General features: G+C 43.9%; 1 protein-coding gene across 7 annotated transcripts; it reads right to left on the reverse strand.

The window, feature by feature from the left end:
* Positions 1 to 27096, reverse strand: LOC311125080 (cytoplasmic FMR1-interacting protein 2; the record flags this gene model as incomplete). Of its 7 annotated transcripts, none has more annotated exons than XM_084199152.1 (29): positions 1 to 168; positions 455 to 602; positions 1098 to 1336; positions 1741 to 1835; positions 2004 to 2076; positions 4047 to 4177; positions 6628 to 6718; positions 6897 to 7040; positions 7241 to 7328; positions 7507 to 7706; positions 8123 to 8242; positions 9008 to 9116; positions 9229 to 9305; positions 9415 to 9511; positions 9702 to 9858; positions 11127 to 11280; positions 11468 to 11615; positions 11918 to 12057; positions 12213 to 12395; positions 12563 to 12821; positions 13629 to 13711; positions 13912 to 14016; positions 14523 to 14651; positions 14744 to 14840; positions 15211 to 15392; positions 15612 to 15713; positions 18296 to 18373; positions 26820 to 26909; positions 26980 to 27096. In XM_084199152.1, the coding sequence occupies 29 exons, from the start codon at positions 27094 to 27096 to the stop codon at positions 1 to 3; spliced, it is 3804 nt and encodes a 1267-aa protein (XP_084055278.1). The 7 variants fall into 7 exon arrangements, with proteins under 7 accessions (XP_084055278.1, XP_084055280.1, XP_084055279.1 ...); XM_084199154.1 differs by having other exon boundaries at positions 12213 to 12365; positions 12584 to 12821; positions 13629 to 13717; XM_084199153.1 differs by having other exon boundaries at positions 12213 to 12365; positions 12584 to 12821; positions 13629 to 13717; positions 13906 to 14016.
* Between the last annotated feature and the right edge of the window lie 812 nt (positions 27097 to 27908).

Below are 27908 nucleotides of genomic sequence, written 5' to 3' on the forward strand. Positions count from 1 at the left end.
TCAGCATGTTGTGGCCAGGGACTGGTGTATAGGTGGCTGGAAGCAGCGGACATGCTCCACGGTGGAACTATCACTCTCCACAGCTTTCATGTACTTGTTGAGGATGGCAAAGATCTCGTTGTTCAGGATCTGGTACTTCCTGATGCGATCAGCCATCTTCTTCAGGGGCTGTAGAGAGACAGAGAGAGAGAGAGACAGAGAGAGAGAGAGAGACAGACCGACAGAGAGTGAGAGAGAGGGTTTGAATCCAATGATAGAATTAAACCACAGACCTGGATTGTGGTTGCCAAGGACTTGCCACCATAAAGATGGTGAGCTTCCTCTCCTCATATAACAAATAAATAAAATCGCACGGCAGTTGACATATCCCTTAATCCCTTCTGTCATCTTACTTCTGTGTTAGCATGCTGGTTAAAACTGTGTAGATCTGAGCATAGCGACGGTGTGTACCCACCACGTTCTTGATGATCTCGTCCTTGCCGTCCTGCCTCTGCACCTTGAGCAGGTGGTAGCAGAAGTCAAACAGGTCGAAGCGGCGCTGCTGACCCAACAGCACGATGATGGAACAGCCTGCCCAGTTCAGCCCGTCACCAAAACACTGCCTGCAGAGGACACGCACAGGGACGGGTTACGGTTACTAACTTTGTACTTAGTAAGTACTTTGTATTTGTAGAAAACGCTTTATAAATCAAGCTTGATTGATTGAATAGTGATTGGTTTATCTACTAAATGTATATCTGCACTATACTCTTTGGTGCCCTGAGAGGACTACAGTAACTCCCTCCTTACTGTGTGAGTATGCTGCCATGCCCCCTACAGTAACTCCCTCCTTACTGTGTGAGTACGCTGCCATGCCCCCTACAGTAACTCCCTCCTTACTGTGTGAGTATGCTGCTATGCCCCCTACAGTAACTCCCTCCTTACTGTGTGAGTATGCTGCCATGCCCCCTACAGTAACTCCCTCCTTACTGTGTGAGTACGCTGCCATGCCCCCTACAGTAACTCCCTCCTTACTGTGTGAGTATGCTGCCATGCCCCCTACAGTAACTCCCTCCTTACTGTGTGAGTACGCTGCCATGCCCCCTACAGTAACTCACTCTGCGGTGAACTCGTGAGTGCCGACGGGGATGCAGTAAACAAACTGCATGGCGCTCCAGAGGCGGTGGAACTCCATACACTCATCAACGTGCATCACGCCGTTGGTGGGGGGCGGGCCTCGCCACACGGCGTCCTGCAGGAAACTACGGATCCTTGTGAGGATCACCTCGAACATGGACAGGCCACAGCAAAGACGCTCCTTGGTCAAGAGATCCCCCTCACGGGCTATGGCTATTTGCTGAAAAAGAGGAGGAACGGACACATAAGAAAGAAAGAAAGAAAGAAAGAAAGAAAGAAAGAAAGAAAGAAAGAAAGAAAGAAAGAAAGAAAGAAAGAAAGAAAGAAAGAAAGAAAGAAAGAAAGAAAGAAAGAAAGAAAGAAAGAAAGAAAGAAAGAAAGAAAGAAAGAAAGAAAGAAAGAAAGAAAGAAAGAAAGAAAGAAACGAAACGAAACATGGAGTAAGGAGGAGCAGATAAAATAGGGAAAGTTTAATTGTTTTGGAACTTTGGTGCCAATATGGCTGCCCTTTCAAATTCTACATTTTAAACCAAGATTGCCGAAACTGTCTAATGGCTGTGGGTCAGGACAGAGAGCCAGGTGATAAGGTTTGGATGATGATGATTACAAGCAGGTAGAGCTCACCTGAGGGGTCCCCAGCCTCTCGATGAGGGGCACCAGGTGGAGAGGAGCATATTTAGCCTCCAGCCTCTTCATCCTGACTTCCAGACGCTCCCCCTCTACACACACACACACACACACACACACACACACACACACACACACACACACACACGTTACTACACCAACCACATCAGTCAGATATGCATTACAATATTGACTGCCTTATTCCACCCATCCACCTTGATCTCCATTTGGATCCACACACCTGGACCTGGATCACATACCTTTGATGTAGACCCTAGGGAGGATGTTCTGGAAGGGGGCTGCATGAAGCAGGTCACACACCTCCTCCTGGGACTGTGGTTCACACACACAAACAGACAGAAGGAGAGAGAGGTGATATTGAACAACAGCCATAATCTCTCCTGTACACATCTACACTACATGGGGTGGTTAGTGGTGACGGAGGCTGTGCCACTAAGTACAGGAGGATGTGCCACTAAGTACAGGGGGATGTGCCACTAAGTACAGGGGGATGTGCCACTAAGTACAGGAGGATGTGCCACTATGTACCGAAGGATGTGCCACTAAGTACAGGAGGATGTGCCACTAAGTTCAGGAGGATCTGCCACTAAGTACAGGAGGCTGTGCCACTAAGTAAAGGGGGATCTGCCACTAAGTACAGGGGGATCTGCCACTAAGTACAGGGGGATCTGCCACTAAGTACAGGAGGATCTGCCACTAAGTACAGGAGGATCTGCCACTAAGTACAGGAGGCTGTGCCACTAAGTACAGGAGGCTGTGCCACTAAGTACAGGAGGCTGTGCCACTAAGTACAGGAGGCTGTGCCACTAAGTACAGGAGGATCTGCCACTAAGTACAGGAGGCTGTGCCACTAAGTACAGGAGGACGCGCCACTAAGTACAGGAGGACGCGCCACTAAGTACAGGAGGACACGCCACTAAGTACAGGAGGATGCGCCACTAAGTACAGGAGGACACTGGTCTGACGTGTCATGGGTCTGACCTAACCTCTGGTCACATCCCCCCCAGTCACACTACAGGCTACTGTCACTCAGGTCTGGCTAACCACTAGAAATGACTGGAATAAGTCTGGAACTAAACTCATGGTTAAATGAGTGGTGTTAGAACAAATAGAACAAAGAAAACCAGCAAACGACAAGAGATCCAGATCAGGAAACCTCGCCTAAAACACTATGGAAGACAGAATGATATGCACGCAATGATCAGCCAGTACAAACACACACTATACACACACCGAGGCAGAGAGTGAGACAGACAGACCAGAGGGTATGAGGGTGTAAAGAGTGACAGTCAGGCATTGAGAGAGAACCCAGTGTTGGCAGAGAGTATGGAGGCAGAAGTTGAGCACATACTTTACAGACAGCCACCCAGAAACACACAGGTCACCTCTTCCATGGGAGCCAAGGACATGGAGAGATATTTTACAATAGTCCCTTTTTATTATCCATTTATTTCCAATTATGGTATTTCCAATTATAGAATAATGATTGTAATCTTGGATGTTCTTTATTTTCTTAAAACATTTTTTAGTCTCAATCCTTGGCTTTCATTGTCCTCCGGAGGTAAAACTTTGGGTGTCAAAGTAAGATATTGAATAGAAAAACAGAGAAACACGGCAGCCCAAACAAACAGAGAGAGAGAGAGAGATGGAGAGATCAGTCAGGGTGTGTGACAGCCCAAACAGAGAGAGAGAGAGAGAGATGGAGAGATCAGTCAGGTTGTGTGTTTGTTACCAAAGACAAGACCTAGATTCTTACCACCTGTGGTAGTTTGCCAGCGTGTAATAAAGAATAGAGTTGCAATTCAGATACAGTCAATATCAACATTTCTGGAGGGTGAAACTTTATTGAGACAGATATATTAAAACAGACAGAAAGCCAAAGGAGGACAAATCGTTTGACAAGTAGCAGTCCCTCTTTCTGAGAATGCAAAGGTGACCCTGAGAGAGAGAGAGAGAGAGAGAGAGAGAGAGAGAGAGGAGAAGAGAAAGCGGGAATGGGAGGAAAAGAGGAGAGAGGTGATGGAGAGTAGGAGAGGGGGAGAGGAGAGAAGGGAAGACGAAAGGAGAAAGAGAAAAGAAGGGATACAGGTAAAGCAGAAGAGGATGGGGGAAGGAGGGGAGGACAGAACAGAGGAGAGAAAAGGATAGAGTTGAAAGAGAAGGAGGGACTCACCAGAGCTTGTTCGATGAGCAGACAGAAGAGGATGGGGGAAGGAGGGAAGGACAGAACAGAGGAGAGGAAGGAATAGAAGTGAAAGAGGAGAAGAGAAGGAGGGACCCACCAGAGCTTGTTCGATGAGCAGACAGAAGAGGATGGCGTTCCCCACCTCCCTGAGACTCTGGAAGACATCAGTCTTCAGCTCAGCGTACTCTATAATGTCCTTCAGCTGGTGGTGGAAGAACTCCAGGATACCTGGCAGGGAAGGAGAATCAATCAATCAAACATATTTTATAAAGCCGTTTGTACATCAGCAGTTTTACAGAAACCCAGCCTAAAACCCCAAAGAACAAGCAATGCAGATGCAGAAGCACAGTGGTTAGGAAAAACTCCCTAGAAGGCAGGAACCTAGGAAGAAACCTAGAGAGGAACCAGGCTCTGAGGTGTGGCCAGTTTTCTTCTGGCTGTGTCCAGTGGAGATTTAAGAGCACATGGCTATTACGGCCAGAACACATTAAAAGTTACATCTTCAAAGTTAAAATAGTTGAATGTTAAAACAACAGATCCAGATCCGATCACATGGAGTTAAAAACTATGAAAGTGACTGTTCTTGACTGATAAACAAACATCAGTATCATGATGGGATCCCTGAACATGCAGGTATAGTAGGATTATGGACTGCGTCATGGTGATTATGACGATGTACACTACTGGTCAAAAGTTTTAGAACACCTACTCATTCAAGGGTTTTTCTTTATTTTTACTATTTTCTACATTGTAGAATAATAGTGAAGACATCTAAACTATGAAATAACACATATGGAATCATGTAGTAACCCAAAAAGTGTTAAACAAATCAAAATATATTTGAGATTTGAGATTCTTCAAATAGCCACCCTTTGCCTTGATGACAGCTTTGCACACTCTCAGCATTCTCTCAACCAGCTTCACCTGGAATACTTTTCCAACAGTCTTGAAGGAGTTCCCACATATGCTGAGCACTTGTTGGCTGCTTTTCCTTCACTCTTCGGTCCGACTCATCCCAAACCATCTCAATTTGGTTGAGGTCGGGGGATTGTGGAGGCCAGGTCATCTAATGCAGCACTCCATCACTCTCCTTCTTGGTAAATTCGCCCTTACACAGCCTGGGAGGTGTGTTTTGGGTCATTGTCCTGCTGAATAACAAATGATAGTCCCACTAAGCCCAAACCAGATGGGATGGCGTATCGCTGCAGAATGATGTGGTAGCCATGCTGGTTAAGTGTGCCTTGAATTCTAAATAAATCACAGACAGTGTCTCCAGCAAAGCACCCCCACACCATAGCTCCTCCTCCTCCATGCTTTACGGTGGGAACTACACATGCGGAGATCATCCGTTCACCCACACCGCGTCTCTCTCACAAAGACACAGCGGTTGGAACCAAAAATCTCCAATTTGCACTCCAGACCAAAGGACAAATTACCACCTGTCTAATGTCCATTGCTCGTGTTTCTTGGCCTAAGCAAGTCTCTTCTTCTTATTGGTGTCCTTTAGTAGTGGTTTCTTTGCAGCAATTCGACCATGAAGGCCTGATTCACACAGTCTCCTCTGAACAGTTGATGTTGAGATATGTCTGTTACTTGAACTCTGTGAAGCATTTATTTGGGCTGCAATTTCTGAGGTGCAGTTAACTCTAATGAACTTATCCTCTGCAGCAGAGGTAACTCTGGGTCTTCCATTCCTGTGGCGGTCCTCATGAGAACCAGTTTCATCATAACGCTTGATGGTTTTTGCGACTGCACTTGAAGAAACTTTCAAAGTTCTTGAAATGTTCCGTATTGACTGACCTTCATGTCTTAAAGTAATGATGGACTGTCGTTTCTCTTTGCTTATTTGAGCTGTTCTTGACATAATATGGACTTGGTCTTTTACCAAATAGGGTTATCTTCTGTATACCCCCCCTACCTTGTCACAACACGTGATTGGCTCAAACACATTAAGAAGGAAAGAAATTCCAAACATTAACTTTTAAGAAGGCACACCTGTTAATTGAAATGCATTCCAGGTGACTGCCTCATGAAGCTGGTTGAGAGAATGCCAAGAGTGTGCAAAGCTGTCATCAAGGCAAAGGGTAGCTATTTGAAGAATCTCAAATATAAAATATATGTTGATTTGTTTAACACTTTATTGGTTACTACATGATTCCATATGTGTTATTTCATAGTTTTGATGTCTTCACTATTATTCTACAATGTAGAAAATAGTAAAAAATAAAGAAAAACTCTTGAATGAGTAGGTGTTCTAAAACCTTTGACCGGTAGTGTATGTTCCGTCACTGAGCTCTCTATGACCCCCATCCTGTCTGTCTGTCTGTCTGTCTTGTGCAGCAGCTGAAGCATGTGCTATAGTTCTAGGAGGATCGGGAAGTGCTGACAGATATCAGGCATACAGGAAGTCCAGTACACCCTGTTACGGTACAGAACACCACTAATCTACCTAGCCTATAATCCCTGCTCATAGAAAGACATGCTAATCCAGCATATCTCATCTGATCTGTCAGAGGACTGTCATCTGATGGGACAACAACAGGAAGTGTTATTGTATGGGACCGACCGGGTTTCGAACCTGGGTTGTCTGTATGAGTCATGCCTGTGTTAGCCCTCTGAGATAAAGCCTAGACATTTGCTGTGGGTTCACTGAACTGCCTCCGCTACCATCAACCGACCTGGGGATCCGTACTCGTGGCGCGGCAGGCGACAGATCTTGGGCATTACCTCGATCAGAGTCTTCACATACTGCAGGATAGTGCCCTGCAACTAGGTAGGGAAGATAAGAGGGAAAGGAAGTATCAGAGGGAGAGGGGAGAGGGGAGAGGGAGAGGGAGAGAGGGTAAAAAGAGGAGAGAAGAGGCGATTGGATATACTGTTTTTAACAGAGGCTGCTATGTTTGAGTACATTCAGACAATAGTAAAAGAGACAAATAGCCCATAATACCAGGCTCTTGACTATCTTGAGCAGTTCCTCCATCACCACGGCGATGCCCTGGTAACCAAGGAGACGGCAGATGGTCTTGAAGTGGGGCGGACCTACAAAGTTCCTGTAGGAGCTATAGATGTGTGAGTAGGCAATGTTCAGAGGCTGGAGAGAGATACAGGGATTGAGAGAGAAAGAGAGAGGGAGTGAGTGAGGAAGAGAGGGGGAGAAAGATAGAGGGAGTGAGTGAGTGAGAAAGAAAACGATATCAGAAACATGCTCTCAAAAGTGCTCTGAAAATAGGCACAAATCTTTATCATTTATATAGTTGAATCCAAATAGCAGACAGTATATACAGTACATACCTTAGACCCATACAGGTAGTACGGCTGCACGTTGGCCGGCTTGTCTCGCTGAGGCTCCTGGGTAAAGGGGATGGCAGTCCGCACGAAGCTGAGGACACAGGGAATGAGCTAGAGGTCAGGGGTCATGAGCAGGAGTCCACTTAGGTAATGACTAAATGGAATATAGATAACCAACCGCTGAACCTGAGCGATGTTTTGGTAGAACCGTAAGCTTGTGAGAACATGTCCAAGACTACCAAAAATGCCTCCTCCCCCCTCCCACTGACCGGTTGGTGGAGCCGTTGTAGCAGTAGTTGGGGAGGAAGTCAAAGTTGAGTTCCCAGAAGACATGGAGCGTGATGCGTCCGTAGGGGGCGGACACATTGTGGTTGGCCTCGCGGAACATGGCGTCGAAGCTGTCCAGGGTCATGTGCTTCGAGAGCAGACGATGAGTCAGTCTGTTGATGTCCATCAGCCACTCCAACTCCTGATGGGGGGAATGGTGAGAGAGGGAGAGACAGAGACAGAGACAGAGACAGAGAGAGAGAGAGAGAGAGAGAGAGAGAGAGAGAGAGAGAGAGAGAGAGAGAGAGAGAGAGAGAGAGAGACAGAGAGAGAGAGACAGAGAGAGAGAGACAGAGACAGAGACAGAGACAGAGACAGAGATAGAGAGAGATCATGAAAAATAATAAAAGCTGGTAATATATTGTGGCCAGTGGACCATTGGACAGGACAGGACCCATGAGAGTGAGCCTGGTGTGTAATATGTGACTGACAGTATGCTATCTGAGAGAGTACATTTGACCCAGGGCTGGAAGTGTGAAGGAGGGTTGGTTGTGTGTGTGTGTGTGTTGGAAGGTTGAGACTACAGTATACAGTATGCCCCTGCCCTGGTGTTCTCACCACTATGGAGGTGAGGTCTTCACTCTCAAAGCGGCTGATGGCCTGGTCCAGAGACTTGTACATGGCTGCTGAGATCCTCTGGGTGATCAGACGGTTCAGATCGATGGAGCGACCCAGGAGCTGGAGAGAGGACAGGATGAGAGAGTGAGAGAGAGGGGGTGTATGACAAGGGAGGGGAGGGGGGGGGGGGTGTATGACAGGGCTAGGGCGACCACATTTAAAATACCCAAATGCAGGACAACGGGATGATTTTTCGGGCCATTCGTGGGACAGTGTTGCCAACCCATGAATAATTTCCCCCACACACACAAACAAAAATCTCCCTCCTGCTGCACCAAGCGAGCTAATTGAAGCGCAACTAATAAGCATGGAGAGCCTCACAAGTTTGAGGAAATGACCTTATATCTTTCAGTCTAATACGGCTGTTTACTTACTTTTGTAGCTCTTCATTAGACGCACGCTTTTGTAAGTAGTAAATTGTCCTCTCCAAGTTCAGCTGGAATTTAGCCCGAAAGGATTTGAAAAATGTGATTGGTTGACAATGACATTGGCCTGCGTCTCTTCTTGCGCTGCGCAGAATATCAGATATCATCAACGATTGGAGAAGTGTTTAACATCACCACCACATCCTTATGATATAATATCTTGTCATAAGCGCAACGTGACTGCAAAAGAGACAGGTTGGAATGTCAATTCTCATCAAATTAATAGGAAGTCTGACTGAAATACGGGACAAATCGACCTTTTATTGTACATTTGTGGTGTTTTAATTTGTTGATAAAATGTGGGATATGATTGCTTGGATGCAGGACTCGGGACAAAAAGCGGGACTGTCCCGCATAATCAGGGACATGTGGTCACCCTAGCGGTGTTTAACAGACCTACCTGTACGTGTCTCTGTTTGAGCAGGGTCTCATAACGGTTGGAGGGGGGGTAGGGGATGATCACACCATAGTTTTTACACTCTGCCCTGAAACGCTTGTCCAGGAGGACACTGTGGAGCAAAACACAAACAACAACATAATTCACAGCTTGATTTAATTCCGCCCCATCAACATGATTCAGTCTTGTATCTGTTTTCTATGGTGTCTCCATCCGTCTCTCACCTTCCAGACATGGCTTTGTAGTAGGCAAATATCTGGTCAGCCAGCTTGTAGACAAACTGATCGAAGCACAGGTTCACCTGTAGGAAAAACAGCATAAGTAACTCACTACTCTTGTGGGGATCGGTGATAAATGACTTGTCATTACTTGATTTCTGAGGCAGCCATCTTTGTTTCGTGCTAGTTTACCTCAGCCTCTATCTCATCGTAGAGGAACTGTTTCTTGAACTTGGTCAGAGCGTAGTAGCCACTGTCATTGTAGAGGTCCAGAGGGTACAACACATACCTGGGAGAAACAGGCAGGACTGCATCAGCAGGCACATTAAACACAGACAGACTCAGTATGGACACAATGACAACAGAGAGACAAACAAACACTATCTGTCCGTCGCTTTCCGTCTCCCTCTCCTCCTCTCTTTCCCTCTCCCTCACCCACACACACGCACAGACACACAGTGGTCTAAACAGAGTCTTACTCCATCATGGATGGCTCCTTGGTCTCCAGTATGTGGTCTGTGAGGATCCAGGGCATGGACATCTCGATTGGGAACTGGATCCTGCGACCCATGGTCAGCTCCAGGAAGAACTCTCTGAACCACAGCTGAGACAGGTCACAGCAGTGCTGCAGTGCCTCTGGAGGACAGGAGGGGAATAACATGACATTATATATTATTAGCGGAATAACTTTCTGAACCACAGCTGAGACAGGACACAATAGTACTGCAGCACCTCTACAGGATGGGAGGGGAATAACATTATATTATTATTAGAGGAAGAACTCTCAACCACAGCTGAGACAGGTCACAGCAGTGCTGCAGTGCCTCTACAGGATGGGAGTGGAAATTACAATATATTTTTATAGCGCTCCACAGTGGAGGTGTCATAATACCCATAAAACCTAGCAGTCAAACAGTGAAATGGTTCCAATCAATAACCATGTAAATCTCTCTTGGACAAGGTGACTTTTGTCAATATATTCGGCTCTATTTACTCTCAGATTCAAAAATGCTAATTAGAATCAAAGAGGACATCATGCAAAACTACAAATCCCTGAAAGTCATCTCTAGCTGACACCTTTGCTAACAGCTATTGTGTCAAGTTCACAGAATTGTCCATTTAAAGAAATTTAGCCAATTTACTGTGGTACTCTATTATAAGAGTACCACAATAAACTGTGGTAACTGTGGTACTCTACTATAATATTATTAGAGGAAGAACTCTCAACCACAGCTGAGACAGGTCACAGCAGTGCTGCAGCACCTCTACAGGACGGGAGGTGAATAACATGATATTACGACAGGAGGTGCATAACAGGAGGTGAATAACATGATATTATGACAGGAGGTGAATAACATGATATCATGACAGGAGGTGAACAACATGATATCATGACAGGAGGTGAACAACATGATATCATGACAGGAGGTGAATAACATGATATCATGACAGGAGGTGAACAACATGATATCATGACAGGAGGTGAACAACATGATATCATGACAGGAGGTAAATAACATGATATCATGACAGGAGGTGAATAACATGATATCATGACAGGAGGTGAATAACATGATATCATGACAGGAGGTGAATAACATGATATCATGACAGGAGGTGAATAACATGATATCATGACAGGAGGTGAATAACATGATATCATGACAGGAGGTGAATAACATGATATCATGACAGGAGGTGATTTACATGATATCATGACAGGAGGTGAATAACATGATATCATGACAGGAGGTGATTTACATGATATTATTACAGGAGGTGAGGTGAAGGATGATGACTGATGGTGATCAGATGATTGAGGATGGTAGTGTAAGAAAGCATGACCCTGTGTGTGTGTGTGTGTCTGTGTGTGTGTGTGTGTGTGTGTGTGTGTTTGTAAATACCGCTGAAGTTGAGCAGGTGTGTGAAGAAGAAGGAGTGTTTGTGGAAGTCTTCTATAGCCAGTACTATGGGTCCGTCCAGACTGCTGCGTAGAGTCTTCTTAGAACCACTCTTATCGGCTATCAACGACTCCAGCATGGTACGAACCATGTACAGCTAGAGAGGGAGGGAGAGAGAGAGAGAAAAGTCTAAATAACACTTCATATTCTTTCCATTCCCCTACAAAGTCCCTGTACTTGATCATGTCCCTACAGCCTGCCTCTATCCCTGAGCAACATCAGTCTCTTCCATCCCCTCTGATACCCCTCTCTCCCCTCACCCCTCCCTCTCTCCCCTGGTTTACCTGTGTGCTCGAGGGTCCCACAGCTCGGCGGGGCACCTTGATGTCGAACCCTCCCTTGGGGTCCTTCTCCCCCCTGAGACAGGGGTCATTGGGAGGCTCCCGAGCCCCCTCCCAGTCACAGATGGTCTTACGGATGGCCTGCAGGACACTAGAGAGAGACAGAGGGTTATCAGAGAATCAGCATTATAGGGAATGACTATCTGTGCGTCCCAAATGGCACCCTATTCCCTATATAGTGCACTACTTTTGACCAGGGCCCAAAGGGATAGGGTGCCATTTAGGAAGCTACCTAGCTAACTATTGAAGGTCCATGGTTCTTCTGGAGCAAACAGTGAGAATTGTGCCGTATGCACACATGAGCCTTTGAGGGGACTACAGTACCTCTTAGGAGGTTCTCTTGCCCGAAATATGTTAATAGTTGAACAAGAATGAGTGCAGGCAGTTTGGTACCTGATGAGAACGTTCTTCTTCTTGCGTACGGCCTGACGTAGAGGCTCTCTGAGGGTCATCTGGGCAAAGTCCTGCAGGGCTGCATAGATGGTGTTCCTTATAGCCTGGTTGAATACACTCTCCATACGGCCCATCAACACCTACAACACATATAATCATCATCATCATCATCATCAACACCAAAGTAGCCACATTTCGACCAAGACCCACGGTGGTGAAATGCTGCTATATTACTATTCTGTAAGCTTCCCAACGATATCATGACAAAGCTCTCTGTAGGTACAGTGTTTCTGACCTGCAGCCCCTTGATCATGGCGATGACCTCGACCAGGGCAAACTTCTCCTCTGACGTGTAGTTGTAACGTGTAGCTCTCTCATACTCCTCCGCTGTGCCGGGACAGTCCTTGTTACAGAACTTATCTGTCGGGTGAACCAACTTCCAAGAGTACTGAGGGAGAGAATATGGTGTCAGAGGAAACTGAAAATCACAGGACCAGATAGATATAGAATTACTTCATTAATTAAAATTATTTTTATTAAATATGTATGGGACCAAGCACGGACTACACACTACCCCTTCTATGACATAAACCGTGCGCGCGCATGCACACACACACACACACACACACACACACACACACACACACACACCGTTTCCCTACTCACCACTTCCATGACGTGTGTGCTCCACTTGGACAGCAGCTGTAACCCTCTGAGTGCCAGGTCAAACAGTTCCCTGTACTCCTCGTCTGACTTCTGACTGTCCAAGCCTGACCCGGTCACTACCTCACTGTTACTGTAGCGAGCCAGCTCAGAGATGAACCGGATGTGGTCATCACGAATCTGAACCATCTGCTCACACAGGTTGTACTGGGGAGAGATGGAGCTCTGGGTACACGTCCACCTGTAGGAGAGTCAGGGGTTAGGGGAGGGGTGTCAAACTCCTTCCATGGAGGCCGAAATGTATGCCGCTTTTTGTTCTTTATTTTCAATATGTGTCCTAGACAACCAGGAGAGGGGAGTTCCTAACTAACCAATTAAGACCTAGACAACCAGGAGAGGGGAGTTCCTAACTAACCAATTAAGACCTAGACAACCAGGTGAGGGGAGTTCCTAACTAACCAATTAAGACCTAGACAACCAGGAGAGGGGAGTTCCTAACTAACCAATTAAGACCTAGACAACCAGGTGAGGGGAGTTCCTAACTAACCAATTAAGACCTAGACAACCAGGTGAGGGGAGTTCCTTAATTCATCAATCAAGTACAAGGGAGGAGTGAAAACCCGCAGACACTCAGCCCGCCATGGAATGAGTTTGACACCTGTGGGTTAGGGGCTGGGGTTGAGTTTGACACCTGTGGGTTAGGGGCTGGGGTTGAGTTTGACACCTGTGGGTTAGGAGCTGGGGTTGAGTTTGACACCTGTGGGTTAGGGGCTGGGGTTGAGTTTGACACCTGTGGGTTAGGGGCTGGGGTTGAGTTTGACACCCATGGGTTAGGGGCTGGGGTTGAGTTTGACACCTGTGGGTTAGGGCCTGGGGTTGAGTTTGACACCTGTGGGTTAGGGGCTGGGGTTGAGATTGACACCAGTGGGTTAGGGCCTGGGGTTGAGTTTGACACCAGTGGGTTAGGGGCTGGGGTTCAGGACTTGTTAGAGGTCTGAGTTTATGAGTTTTCAGAGTTTGTGAGTTTAAAGATGGATGATGTTCTTACTTAGACTTGTTCTCCTCGTAGTGAGCGCTGGTCTCTATGTAGCGCGACAGTTCTATCTGCATGTCTCCAAACAGAGGCACCACCTGGAGCTGAAGGCATCAAACAAGACACACACACAGAGAAAGGGCTTCAGTCAGGATAGGAGTGTGATCGAAGAATATCATATTGGTGTGAAAGTATAGACAGGGTTAGATGGCTGTTTTGGTGTGGAGCACACACACACACACACACACACACACACACACACACACACACACACACACACACACACACACACACCGACCTTGAAGAACTTGTCGATCTTTCCCAGGTTGATCCTCTTCTTGGCATCTAGTTTGTAGATGTTACTGACGTTACCGTCCATCAGATAGAGACCAAAACCCATCACCTGACACACACACACACACACACAGGGTGATATTACACAAAGACGGATCAATAATATTTGATGGACATTCAGAAATAACTCTAGATATTCTGAACACTACTGGAAGCTACAGTTGAGGACTGGTTAGCAGGAGTAAGGAGGCTATTAGCATTTTAAGTTCCAGACAGAGACAGGTATCTAGAGAAAGAAGGAGTTAAGATCCAGACAGAGACAGGTATCTAGAGAAAGAAGGAGTTAAGATCCAGACAGAGACAGGTATCTAGAGAAAGAAGGAGTTAAGATCCAGACAGAGACAGGTATCTAGAGAAAGAAGGAGTTAAGATCCAGACAGAGACAGGTATCTAGAGAAAGAAGGAGTTAAGATCCAGACAGAGACAGGTATCTAGAGAAAGAAGGAGTTAAGATCCAGACAGAGACAGGTATCTAGAGAAAGAAGGAGTTAAGATCCAGACAGAGACAGGTATCTAGAGAAAGGCAGGTAAGACAGAGCTAGACGAGGCTCTTACCTTGAGCAGCATGTGTTTCTCGCTGGGCGTCAGGTACATCTTATTCTCATAGTAATCAACACTGATGTTAACGATGTCTGCTAACAACTCCTCATAGCCAGGAATCACCTCCAACTGCTGCTGCAGACACTACAGAGGGAAATATACACACCATTAATGTTACTGCACCACACACACACACACACACACACACACACACACACACACACACACACACACACCTGAGTAATCCTGTTGTGATTGGCTAGGAACATAGAGAGGTTCTGTGACTCCTGGATGGACTGAGGGTCGGCCATCTTCCTCAGGAACTGAGCCGCCCTGCAGACACAAATATTACCACAGATCTAATTCTGTAGCCATACCTCACAGCTTCTGTTTTACTGAGCCGCCCTGCAGACACAAATATTACCACAGATCTAATTCTGTAGCCATACCTCACAGCTTCCGTTTTACATGAGTCAATTGGGTGCATCTCAATAGTGGGGTAAATTGGCCCTTCACTCTGTCCCTTTTCCTTAATTTGAGCTGATGTGAAGGAACTAGACAGGTGAAAGCAAATTCCCCTTAGCCTCTACTACACTGCTTTCCCCTATCCTTTGTTTTCAGGATCAGTGCAGGTGATAGGGAGAGGAAGCCACTGCAGGCTATTGAGACGCACCCCCATATTGTGTCTGTCTTCCCTCCATACCTTTTATAGGCAGAGTGGTCGTTCTTGACGCTGCACTTCATGTTCTTGAGTTCATCGAGCACAGCGAACATGTTGATGAACTTGCCCAGGGTGAGGAGGTAGGCTTCAGAGACAAAGTCTTTCCTCCGCTCAGCGTGGCACAGACGCTTCACCTCCCCGCAGAAACGCTCGATGGCCTTACGCTGCAGGGGATGACAGGGGAAACGGAGACGACAGAGAGAGAAGAGGTTCTCAGATATATATAGGACTCATTTATTTGTTCATTCATTCGTTAATTATTTAATTCAAGGGACAAGGATATGATTGACTGACAGAGTTCCAATACAAATAAGATACATTCATTAGGTTGTTCATTCATTTGATTAATTCATTAATTCATCCATCAGTCAATGGTCTATCACCTGGAAGTACATGAACTTCATGAGCTTGGTGACCTCTGGTTCCAGCACCTCCACAGTCTTCTCATAGATCTCCACCCTGTTGGGCTGCTCGTTACACTTCACCTGGAGAACACAGGGGGGCGCCGTCACACAGCCTGCTTACTGGAACAACTCACAGGGCTCACCCACATCAGTGTCCCTAGCCAGAATCACAGATCTAGAATCAGATCCCCCTAACTAGAGCTGTGACGATAAACCGAAAATTAGCGACCATACGATCACTTATCACAGGCATTTTGCTGATATCGTTATGATAAGTAGCCTATACTAGAGAAATGTGAAGTTTGAAATGAAATACGTTTTCTAATATGGGTGATTGTTAATGGGACAATTGATGGCTTTAACCATCATACAAGTAGTAGATGTTTAAAGGAGAATTAAAAAAAACTGTGCTGCACATTAATGTTATAAACTGTGGTGCACATTCATGTTATAAACTGTGGTGCACGTTAATGTTATAAACTGTGGTGCACGTTAATGTTATAAACTGTGGTGCACGTTAATGTTATAAACTGTGGTGCACATTAATGTTATAAACTGTGGTGCACGTTAATGTTATAAACTGTGGTGCACGTTAATGTTATAAACTGTGGTGCACATTAATGTTATAAACTGTGGTGCACGTTAATGTTATAAACTGTGGTGCACGTTAATGTTATAAACTGTGGTGCACGTTAATGTTCTAAACTGTACTGCACGTTAATGCTATAAACATTTACATTACATTTACATTTTAGTCATTTAGCAGACGCTCTTATCCAGAGCGACTTACAGTTAGTGAATACCTATATATATTTTTTATACTGGCCCCCCGTGGGAATCGAACCCACAACCCTGGCGTTGCAAACGCCATGCTCTATCAACTGAGCTACATCCCTGCCGGCCATTCCCTCCCCTACCCTGGACGACGCTGGGCCAATTGTGCGCCGCCCATGAGTCTCCCGGTCGCGGCCGGCTGCGACAGAGCCTGGATTCGAACCAGGATCTCTAGTGGCACAGTTAGCACTGCGATGCAGTGCCTTAGACCACTGCGCCACTCAGGAGTATGTTATAAACTGTGGTACACATTAATGTTATAAACTGTGGTGCACATTAATGTTATAAACTGTGGTGCACATTAATGTTACAAACTGTGGTGCACGTTAATGTTATAAACTGTGGTGCACATTAATGTTATAAACTGTGGTGCACGTTAATGTTATAAACTGTGGTGCACGTTAATGTTATAAACTGTACTGCACGTTAATGCTATAAACTGTGGTACTCATTAATGTTATAAACTGTGGTACACATTAATGTTATAAACTGTGGTGCACATTAATGTTACAAACTGTGGTGCACATTAATGTTATAAACTGTGGTGCACATTAATGTTATAAACTGTGGTACACATTAATGTTATAAACTGTGGTACTCATTAATGTTATAAACTGTGGTACACATTAATGTTATAAACTGTGGTACACATTAATGTTATAAACTGTGGTGCACATTAATGTTACAAACTGTGGTGCACGTTAATGTTATAAACTGTGGTGCACGTTAATGTTATAAACTGTGGTGCACATTAATGTTACAAACTGTGGTGCACATTAATGTTATAAACTGTGGTGCACATTAATGTTATAAACTGTGGTACAAAACTGTGGTACACATTAATGTTATAAACTGTGGTGCACATTAATGTTATAAACTGTGGTACTCATTAATGTTATAAACTGTGGTACACATTAATGTTATAAACTGTGGTACACATTAATGTTATAAACTGTGGTGCACATTAATGTTACAAACTGTGGTGCACGTTAATGTTATAAACTGTGGTGCACGTTAATGTTATAAACTGTGGTGCACATTAATGTTACAAACTGTGGTGCACATTAATGTTATAAACTGTGGTGCACATTAATGTTACAAACTGTGGTGCACATTAATGTTACAAACTGTGGTGCACATTAATGTTATAAACTGTGGTGCACATTAATGTTATAAACATATTGTTCTATTCAACGTTATCGCATCAATTCAGGCAATTTATCATAATATTTTAGATTTTTGTCCATGCGACCGAGCGAGAGAGACAGCGATAGAGAGAGAGAGAGAGAGAGAGAGGCAACGAGACGGAGAAAGAGAGAGCGAGAGAGACAGAGAGACAGAGAGACAGACAGACTGAGTCAGAGACAAGAAAAGGGTAACCAGTGAAGAACAAACACCATTGTAAATACAATCCATATTTATTTTTATTTATTTTCCCTTTTGTACTTTAACTATTTGCACATCGCTTTAACACTCTATATAGACATAATATGACATTTGAAATGTCTTTATTCTTTTGGAACTTTTCTGAGTGTAATGTTCACTGTTAATTTTTTAGTGTTTATTTCACTTTTGTTTATTATCTATTTCACTTGCTTTGGCAATGTAATCATATGTTTCCCATGCCAATAAAGCCCTTCGAATTGAATTGAATTGAATTGAGAGAGAGAGAGAGAGAGAGAGAGAGAGAGAGAGAGAGAGAGAGAGAGAGAGAGAGAGAGAGAGAGAGAGAGAGAGAGAGAGAGAGAGAGAGAGAGAGAGAGAGAGAGAGAGAGAGAGAGAGAGAGAGAGAGAGAGAGAGAGAGAGAGAGAGAGAGAGAGAGAGATACCTGTGGTATAGCTCTTGAGCAGCTTCTCCAGGTGTAGAGCATGACAGCGTACTCATGGCCCTCCTCCAGCATCTCATTCTGGGGAGAGAGTAACAGACAGAGGGGTTATATTTACGCCTAGTTATAAATGATGTGCTTAACTGTATGGATAAAAGGTAACATTGTGCTGCCCTCTTCATTGACCTGTCAAAGGCTTTCGATACTGCTTATCACTCACTACTAATTCAGAGGCTTTCCTCAATTGGCCTAGACCAGGCTACATGTAACTGGTTGAAAAATTACTTGACAGATAGAACTCAATGTGTACAGTGCCTTGCAAAAGTATTCATCCCCGTTGGCGTTTTTCCTATTTTGTTGCATTACAACCTGTAATTTAAATGGATTTTTATTTGGATTTCATGTAATGGACATACACAAAATAGTCCAAATTGGTGAAGTGAAATGAAAAAAATAACTTGTTTCAAAAAATTTTTAAAAATAAATAACGGAAAAGTGGTGCGTGCATATGTATTCACCCCCTTTGCTATGAACTCCTAAATAGGATCTGGTGCAACCAATTACCTTCAGAAGTCACATAATTAGTTAAATAAAGTCCACCTGTGTGCAATCTAAGTGTCACATGATCTCAGTATATATACACCTTTTCTGAAAGGCCCCAGAGTCTGCAACACCACTAAGCAAGGGGCACCACCAAGCAAGTGGCACCATGAAGACCAAGGAGCTCTCCAAATAGGTCAGGGACAAAGTTGCGGAGAAGTACAGATCAGGGTTGTGTTATAAAAAAATATCCACAACTTTGAACAGAGCACCATTAAATCCATTATTAAAAAATTGAAAGAATATGGCACCACAGCAAACCTGCCAAGAGAGGGCCGCCCACCAAAACTCACAGACCAGGCAAGGAGGGCATTAATCAGAGGCAACAAAGAGACCAAAGATAACCCTGAAGGAGCTGCAAAGCTCCATCACAGTGGAGATTGGAGTATCTGTCCATAGGACCACTTTAAGTCGTACACTCCACAGAGCTGGGCTTTACGGAAGAATGGCCAGAAAAAAGCCATTGCTTAAAGAAAAAAATAAGCAAACACGTTTGATGTTTGCCAAAAGGCATGTGGGAGACTCCCCAAACATATGGAAGAAGGTACTCTGGTCAGATCAGACTAAAATTGAGCTTTTTGGCCATCAAGGAAAATGCTATGTCTGGCGCAAACCCAACACCTCTCATCACCCCGAGAACACCATCCCCACAGTGAAGCATGGTGGTGGCAGCATCATGCTGTGGAGATGTTTTTCATCGGCAGGGACTGGGAAACTGGTCGGAATTGAAGGAATGATGAATGGCGCTAAATACAGGGAAATTATTGAGGGAAACCTGTTTCAGTCTTCCAGTTATTTGAGACTGGGACGGAGGTTCACTTTCCAGCAGGACAATGACCCAAAGCATACTGCTAAAGCAACACCCGAGTGGTTTAAGGGGAAACATTGAAATGTCTTGGAATGGCCTAGTCAAAGCCCAGACCTCAATCCAGTTGAGAATATGTGGTATGACTTAAAGATAGCTGTACACCAGTGGAACCCATCCAACTTGAAGGAGCTGGAGCAGTTTTGCCTTGAAGAATGGACAAAAATCCCAGTGGCTAGATGTGCCAAGCTTATAGAGACATACCCCAAGAGACTTGCAGCTGTAATTGCTGCAAAAAAGGTGGCTCTACAAAGTATTGACTTTGGGGGGGTGAATAGTTATGCACGCTCAAGTTCAGTTTTTTTGTCTTATTTCTTGTTTGTTTCACAATACAAAATATTTTGCATCTTCAAAGTGTTAGGCATGTTGTGTAAAATCAAATGACACAAACCCCCAAAAAATCAATTTAATTCCAGGCTGTAAGGCTACAAAATAGGAAAAATGCCAAGAGGGGTGAATACTTTCGCAAGCCACTGTATCTACTGATGGTGTTAAATCAGGTTTCCTGGATATTACGAAAGGTGTCCTGTAGGGGTCGATTATGGGTCCTGTACTTTTTAATGTTTACATTAATAATATTGACTTGTCTGTAAAAAATTGTAACCTGCACTTGTATACCGATGATACTATTGTGTATGCCATTGCCCCCACGGTTGACCAGGCTCTATCTGAACTACAGTCTGCCTTCATTGTATTACAGAACAACTTTATTGACATGAAATGAGTATTGAATGCAGGTAAAACTAAGTATATGTTGTGGTCTAGAGCACATCAAAATAAGTCTGATGATTTAAGCATATGTACTTTGGATGGTGTCTATATTGATCGTGTTCCTGCTTACAAATATCTGGGCATCTGGATAGATGAAAAGCTTTATTTTAAAAAGCATATATATATATATATATATATATATATATATATATATATATATATATATATATATATATATATATATATATATATATATATATATATATATATATATATATATATATATATATATATATATATATATATATATATATATATACATACACATACATATATACAGTGGGGAGAACAAGTATTTGATACACTGCCGATTTTGCAGGTTTTCCTACTTACAAAGCATGTAGAGGTCTGTATCATAGGTACACTTGAACTGTGAGAGACGGAATCTAAAACCAAAATCCAGAAAATCACATTGTATGATTTTTAAGTAATTAATTTGCATTTTATTGCATGACATAAGTATTTGATACATCAGAAAAGCAGAACTTAATATTTGGTACAGAAACCTTTGTTTGCAATTACAGAGATCATACGTTTCCTGTAGGTCTTGACCAGGTTTGCACACACTGCAGCAGGGATTTTGGCACACTCCTCCATACAGACCTTCTCCAGATCCGTCAGGTTTCGGGGCTGTCGCTGGGCAATACGGACTTTCAGCTCCCTCCAAAGATTTTCTATTGGGTTCAGGTCTGGAGACTATCTAGGCCACTCCAGGACCTTGAGATGCGTCTTACGGAGCCACTCCTTAGTTGCCCTGGCTGTGTGTTTCGGGTCATTGTCATGCTGGAAGACCCAGCCACGACCCATCTTCAATGCTCTTACTGAGGGAAGGAGGTTGTTGGCCAAGATCTCGCGATACATGGCCCCATCCATAACGGCGTAGTGTGTTACTAATGGTTTTCATTGAGACTGTGGTCCCAGCTCTCTTCAGGTCATTGATCAGGTCCTGCCGTGTAGTTCTGGGCTAATCCCTCACCTTCCTCATGATCATTGATGCCCCACGAGGTGAGATCTTGCATGGAGCCCCAGACCGAGGGTGATTGACCGTCATCTTGAACTCATCATCCATTTTCTAATAATTGCACCAAAAGTTGTTGCCTTCTCACCAAGCTGCTTGCCTATGGTCCTGTAGCCCATCCCAGCCTTGTGCAGGTCTACAATTTCATCCCTTATGTCCTTACACAGCTCTCTGGTCTTGGCCATTGTGGAGAGGTTGGAGTCTGTTTGATTGAGTGTGTGGGCAGGTGTCTTTTATACAGGTAACGACTTCAAACAGGTGCAGTTAATACAGGTAATGAGTGGAGAACAGGAGGGCTTCTTAAAGAAAAACTAACAGGTCTGTGAGAGCCGGAATTCTTACTGGTTGGTAGGTGATCAAATACTTATGTCATGCAATAAAATGCAAATTAATTACTTAAAAATCATACAATGTGATTTTCTGGATTTTTGTTTTAGATTCCGTCTCTCACAGTTGAAGTGTACCTATGATAAAAATTACAGACCTCTACATGCTTTGTAAGTAAGAAAACCTGCAAAATCGTCAGTGTATCCAATACTTGTTCTCCCCACTGTATAGTTAGTTAGTTAGTTAAGAAGATGAGAATCAAAATCAGCTTCTTCTATAGGTCCTGCCTCTCGCTAAATAGTAGAAAGCAGATTATTCAGTCGACGTTCCTATCGGTCCTAGATAGGCCTGTTGCGGTGACCGTATTACAGCCACACCGGCGGTCACGAGTCATGAAGGCAGTCAAATTCCACGTGACCGTTTAGTCATGGAAATTAGGCTTCTCAAAGCTCTGATGATGCTGATGATCAGCCTACCAAACTTGCTAACTGCCTGGTACCCAGCACTCTATTGTCCCTCACTCTGACATCAAAGCAAATGTAATCGAAAATCTAATCAAACACTTAATGAGAGCCCATGAGCTCATGTTGCACAACATTTCTATAAGCTATGCAATTGCATGAGAAAACAGAGTTTTGATGGCCTCTACTAAAAAGAGGAGGATCCTCTTCTAGGCCCATTATATGTATTCATCAACTGTCCTAATATTAAGCACAGTGCTTCTCTTTACAACAGGAGTATAGCCTACCTGGCTGGCATGAAAATTAACCACAGGAAAAGCATCCTCCATTCGTTATTTAAGTGTATCCCCCATGCCCCTGTTCTGAGACAGGTGCATTATAATGGTCCATTCCAAATCAAAACTAATTTCACACATATATTATTTAGTATATGTAAAGACAACATTAAATCAAGAATTGTGTGATGGGTGATAATATTAGCCTATCACTTGTGAATGATGCTCAGCTTGTGTAAGGCAAGGAAAAGCGCATGCCTTTTTTGTGTGACTTTTTCTAATCATAGTCACACACCTCATGTAGCCTAGCCCATAGGCCTATATGTTTTGATAAGGTTTGTATCACCACTAAAGTGGCCAAATAACTTCTTAAAATTAAGCACACTAATCCGCTTTAGAACCGGTGTGGAGCCTAACTAGCATAAATGCACAGCGCGTGTTTCAAGTTTGGGGAAGATAATTTTCACCATAAAAATGCACCTTCATAATAAAGCATTACATGCATAATCACATTTGCCATCACTTTCAAGAACAGTGTCTTCCCGCTAATTGATTGTGTTTTGGAACATTCGCGCTTATAGCCTACTACCGTGTGTGCATTGCTGCACTTATAATGTGAAGAAATAGCTTAATAGTTTATCAACATTTTAAGCTAAACATGCTGATCTGTTGCATCAGTCTCATTTCTTTAAAAAAAAAAATTATGCGAGTGGTTGTATAAATTTGGGATCTATCGCATCCCACAACTGTCCCAGAGTATGTTTGGAATATTTATTTATTGCACAGAAGGACAAGTTGACCAATAGAATAGGTCAACTTTTGTACTATTGGGGATAGTAGATTGACATAGGCTAGTGGTTTTGCTGTTCGTTAGGCCTACTCATCTTATTGGCTGAGGAAAGGTAGGCTAAACGTAGACGGTTCTAACATCTTCAATATGCACCTCGGAAATCGATAAGAGGGTCGTGCGCAGTTGCGTCCCCAGATGTGTCTGTTTTCATTCACTTGTAGCCTACTTCTTAGCTGAAATGCCTGTGAGAAGGACCCGATCACGTGACGGGCATTGGCTCTGAGAGAGCCATGTGAGTGCGAGGTGCTTCGGAGCACGACAGCCGGGAATTACAATTATTATGTTCAGGGCACAAAGGCCACTTTGGGCGCAAAAGGCATGTTTTTTTTTAGGGGGCATTACGGCCACACAAGGGGGATGCCGCTGGGAAATTTGAGACCTGGTGAGAATATGATCAAGTGCTTGTCAAATTGTGAATGAGACTGATGAAGTGTGTGCAGCTTGCAACTTTCTTCAAATCATCATTAGAGTCCCATCATGCAGCCTTAGAATGTATTCAAAATCTAAACATAAAGCCCAACATTTGTATCACAACTAACGCTGCATAATAACTCTAAATTAAGCATATAGGAGGACCTGTTTCTTTGTTAAGCGCTCAACACAGAATAGCTGCATGTGTGCACTTCCTTTGAAATCGTTTGGAGAAAATATCCTTTCTATTTTATTAAGCTTTGTTCAATTGTATTCTTCATACTATAAAATATAAAAAATAATGCCACGGAATTCTAAGCAAATCTTGTCTGCTAAATGAAGTAGTGTAGCCCACAGCCATATGGCATAGCCAGATCAGGGCCTAACATAAGGACAACTCAGAACTATTCTGTTCTGAAATAGACTACATTTTCTTCATATCATGTTTCTTTAGACCGGTCTAAATTTATTGTGATGGTGTAGGCTATATTACATGGATTTATTTGACTTGTAGAGGTTCCAAAGGTCTGCATCAGTGGCTTGTAGGCTATGCGTGGAAGCCAGAAGATGCTAAACGTGTCTATATTAATTACATTTCAATTACCGTGAGGCCAGCAGTTATTTGTTGACAATCTCCAGCTAAAAGCTGATTTACTTTTCTTGCACCTTATTTGTGGAACAAATTCAGAAAGCTTATTGAGGACCTTATTACTGATGAATGTGTTTGTTTTTTATGACGTGTTTTTCTTTCTGCTTGTATTTTGTATTTATATTGATGTGTGTATTTTCTGTAATTCAGGGCTCATCTGTAAAGGGACCTTGGTCTCAGTATGACTCCCTGATAAAATAAAGGTGAAATAAATCAATACACATACAACACAGACTATCCTATGATGGATGCATACTGTATTATCTTGATTAATCTTCACAGGTACAGTGCATTCGGAAAGTATTCAGACCCCTTGACTTTTTCCATATTTTGTTATGTTACAGCCTTATTCTAAAATGGAATAAATAAATAAAAATCTCCATCAATCTACACACAATAGCCCATAACGATAAAAAAACTGTTGGCAGTGCACGTCAGAGCAAAAACCAAGCCATGAGGTCGAAGGAATTGTCCGTAGAGCTCCGAGACAGGATTGTGTCGAGGCAGAGATCTGGGGAAGTGAAGATCCCCAAGAACACAGTGGCCTCCATCATTCTTAAATGGAAGAAGTTTGGAACCACCAAGACTCTTCCTAGAGCTCGCCGCCCGGCCAAACTGAGCAATCGGGGGAGAAGGGCCTTGGTCAGGGAGGTGACCACGAACCCGATGGTCACTCTGACAGAGCTCCAGAGTTCCTCTGTGGAGATGGGAGAACCTTCCAGAAGGACAACCATCTCTGCAGCACTCCACCAATCAGGCATTTATGGTAGAGTGGCCAGATGGAAGCCACTCCTCAGTAAAAGGCACGACAGCCCGCTTGGAGTTTGCTAAAAGGCACCTAAAGGACTCTCAGACCATGAGAAACAAGATTCTCTGGTCTGATGAAACCAAGACTGAACTCTTTGGCCTGAATGCCAAGCGTCAAGTCTGGAGGAAACCTGGCACCATCCCTACGGTGAAGTATGCTGGTGGCAGCATCAGGCTGTGGGGATGTTTTTCAGTGGCAGGGACTGGGAGACTAGTCAGGATCGAGGGAAAGTTGAACAGAGCAAAGTACAGAGAGATCTTTGATGAAAACCTAATCCAGAGCGCTCAGGACCTCAGACTGGGGCGAAGGTTCACCTTCCAACAGGACAACGACCCTAAGCACACAGCCAAGACAACTCAGGAGTGGCTTCGGGACAAGTTTCTAAATGTCCTTGAGTGGCCCAGCCAGAGCCCGGACTTCAACCCGATCAAACATCTCTGGAGAGACCTGAAAATAGCTGTGCAGCGATGCTCCCCATCCAACCTGACAGAGCTTGAGAGGATCTGCAGAGAAGAATGGGAGAAACTCCCCAAATACAGGTGTGCCAAGCTTCTAGCATCATACCCAAGAAGACTCAAGGGTGTAATCGCTGCCAAAGGTGCTTCAACAAAGTACTGAGTAAAGGGTCTGAATACTTACGTAAATGTAATATTTCATTTTATTACTTTTTTTTATAAATTAGCAAAAACTTCTAAAAACCAGTTTTTGCTTTGTCATTATTGGGTATTGTGTGTAGATTGATGAGGGGAAAAAAACAATTTAATCAATTTTAGAGTAAGGCTGTAACGTAACAAAATGTGGAAAAAGTCAAGGGGTCTGAATACTTCCCGAATGCACTGTATGTTTCCAACATAGAATGGTTATAGTGTGATAAAATGCCTGCTGTGTAATATCTCCTCACACATGCATTCACTACGGTGAATATTCTCTAGTGTGAAATAGACTATCTTACCAAAAGAGGAAACACAGGTTTCCATTGGAAAACAGATGCTTAAACTGAATGGAACTTCCCGATTTAAATCAAGTTTATTTAAAAGACAGTTTCCTCTTCTTTGTCAGTCAAATCACACTCCCCATTAATTCCATTCAGGAAAAGAAGGTCTAGCTTAGTGACTGACTGATTCATCCCTCAGTGTGTGTGTGTGTGTGTGTGTGTGTGTGTGTGTGTGTGTGTGTGTGTGTGTGTGTGTTGTATGTGGTGGGTATGTGTTTGTGTGTGTGTCAACACAAACTGCTAACCAGGCCAAAGCCTCAGAGTGAAAACGACATTAAAACACCAAATACACAAGGCTCTGTGTGTGTGTGTGTGTGCCAAGCCAAGAGTTGAGAACAATGATGATGCTAGGGTTCTGAGAACCATTCCCTAACTGTTCCCATTGAAAAACAAAAGTAGGCTTCTGTCCACAAAGCACAGAGGCCCAATTCCAAACTGCTCCCTCAGTCCTCTCCCTCGGCCCCATTCCAAACCAATCCCTCCTTGTTGCCTACTCACCATGCTAGAGTGGACAGTAGCCTGCTCGATGTAGCGAGCTATCCCCGTCACAAACGCATTCCTGTCCTCAAAGTTGGTATCGAAATTGGCCTAGAGAGAAAGATAAAGACAGTTTAGTTTTTCTTGCAATGAATTTGAAAAGTCAGATGTGTGTGCGTACCTGGTACATGATGGATGAAGGCGGAGGTTCGATGCAGGGCTGCTGGTCAGGGAGGGGCAGCTCCTCCAACAGATCCACGTTAGACAGAGCATCCTCCAGGGTCACGTGGGTCGTCATGCCTACAAGAGCTCACTCACACAACCGGACAGTCTGACAGAGAGACACACAGAGACAGACAGACATTAAATGTCACTTTTATTTATCCATTTCACTTGCTTTGGCAATGTAAACATATGTTTCCCATGCCAATAAAGCCCATTGAATTGAGAGAGAGAGGCAAACCACAACCTGTCAGTAAAGAAGAGGACAAATTCCAATCTATAAAATCAGTAGATTCCTTCCACCAGGAGAACTGTCATACATTGTTTGGCATTCACTCTCATTTCCTCTTTAGGAACCACTTGCTACAGCACATATCTGTCTGTCTCTGTACTTGTGTGTCTATAACCTGTAGGTCTGTATGTCTGCTTCCCTGTCTATCTCAACACAGTGTGGGGGAGTGTGGGCACTGGGCATGGCATGTTTCCCTATTACAACTGATGTCGCCATGAAAAGACAATCGTGAGAAGAAGACATGTTCTAATGCTAGCCAACGCTGTCATTCTGAGGAAGAGGAGAGCAGCAGTAAATTGCCTGTGTTTAACTGTCTGTCAGACATGAGACTGCTGAATGTACGTAGCACACTGGTATGCATGATGGTATCATGTTCGGTCTGCTCTGCACTGAAATCAAACATGCTGAGTAGGCTAATTCACATGCAGACAGGTAGGTAATTAACACTTGATTAAAGATGGACAAAAATAGTGCAGAAAGGTACATCAAAATACATTATTGCTCTCTTGCACACAGAAGCCTTGTATACCGGACTGTTTAGAAGACCATAGACCCTTACTGCCAGTCTGGTCTGGGTTTGAGCAGGAACAGTGCGT

The sequence above is a fragment of the Coregonus lavaretus genome (genome assembly GCF_964263955.1).
Source record: "Coregonus lavaretus genome assembly, contig: HAP1_SCAFFOLD_1418, whole genome shotgun sequence".
NCBI lineage: Eukaryota > Metazoa > Chordata > Actinopteri > Salmoniformes > Salmonidae > Coregonus > Coregonus lavaretus.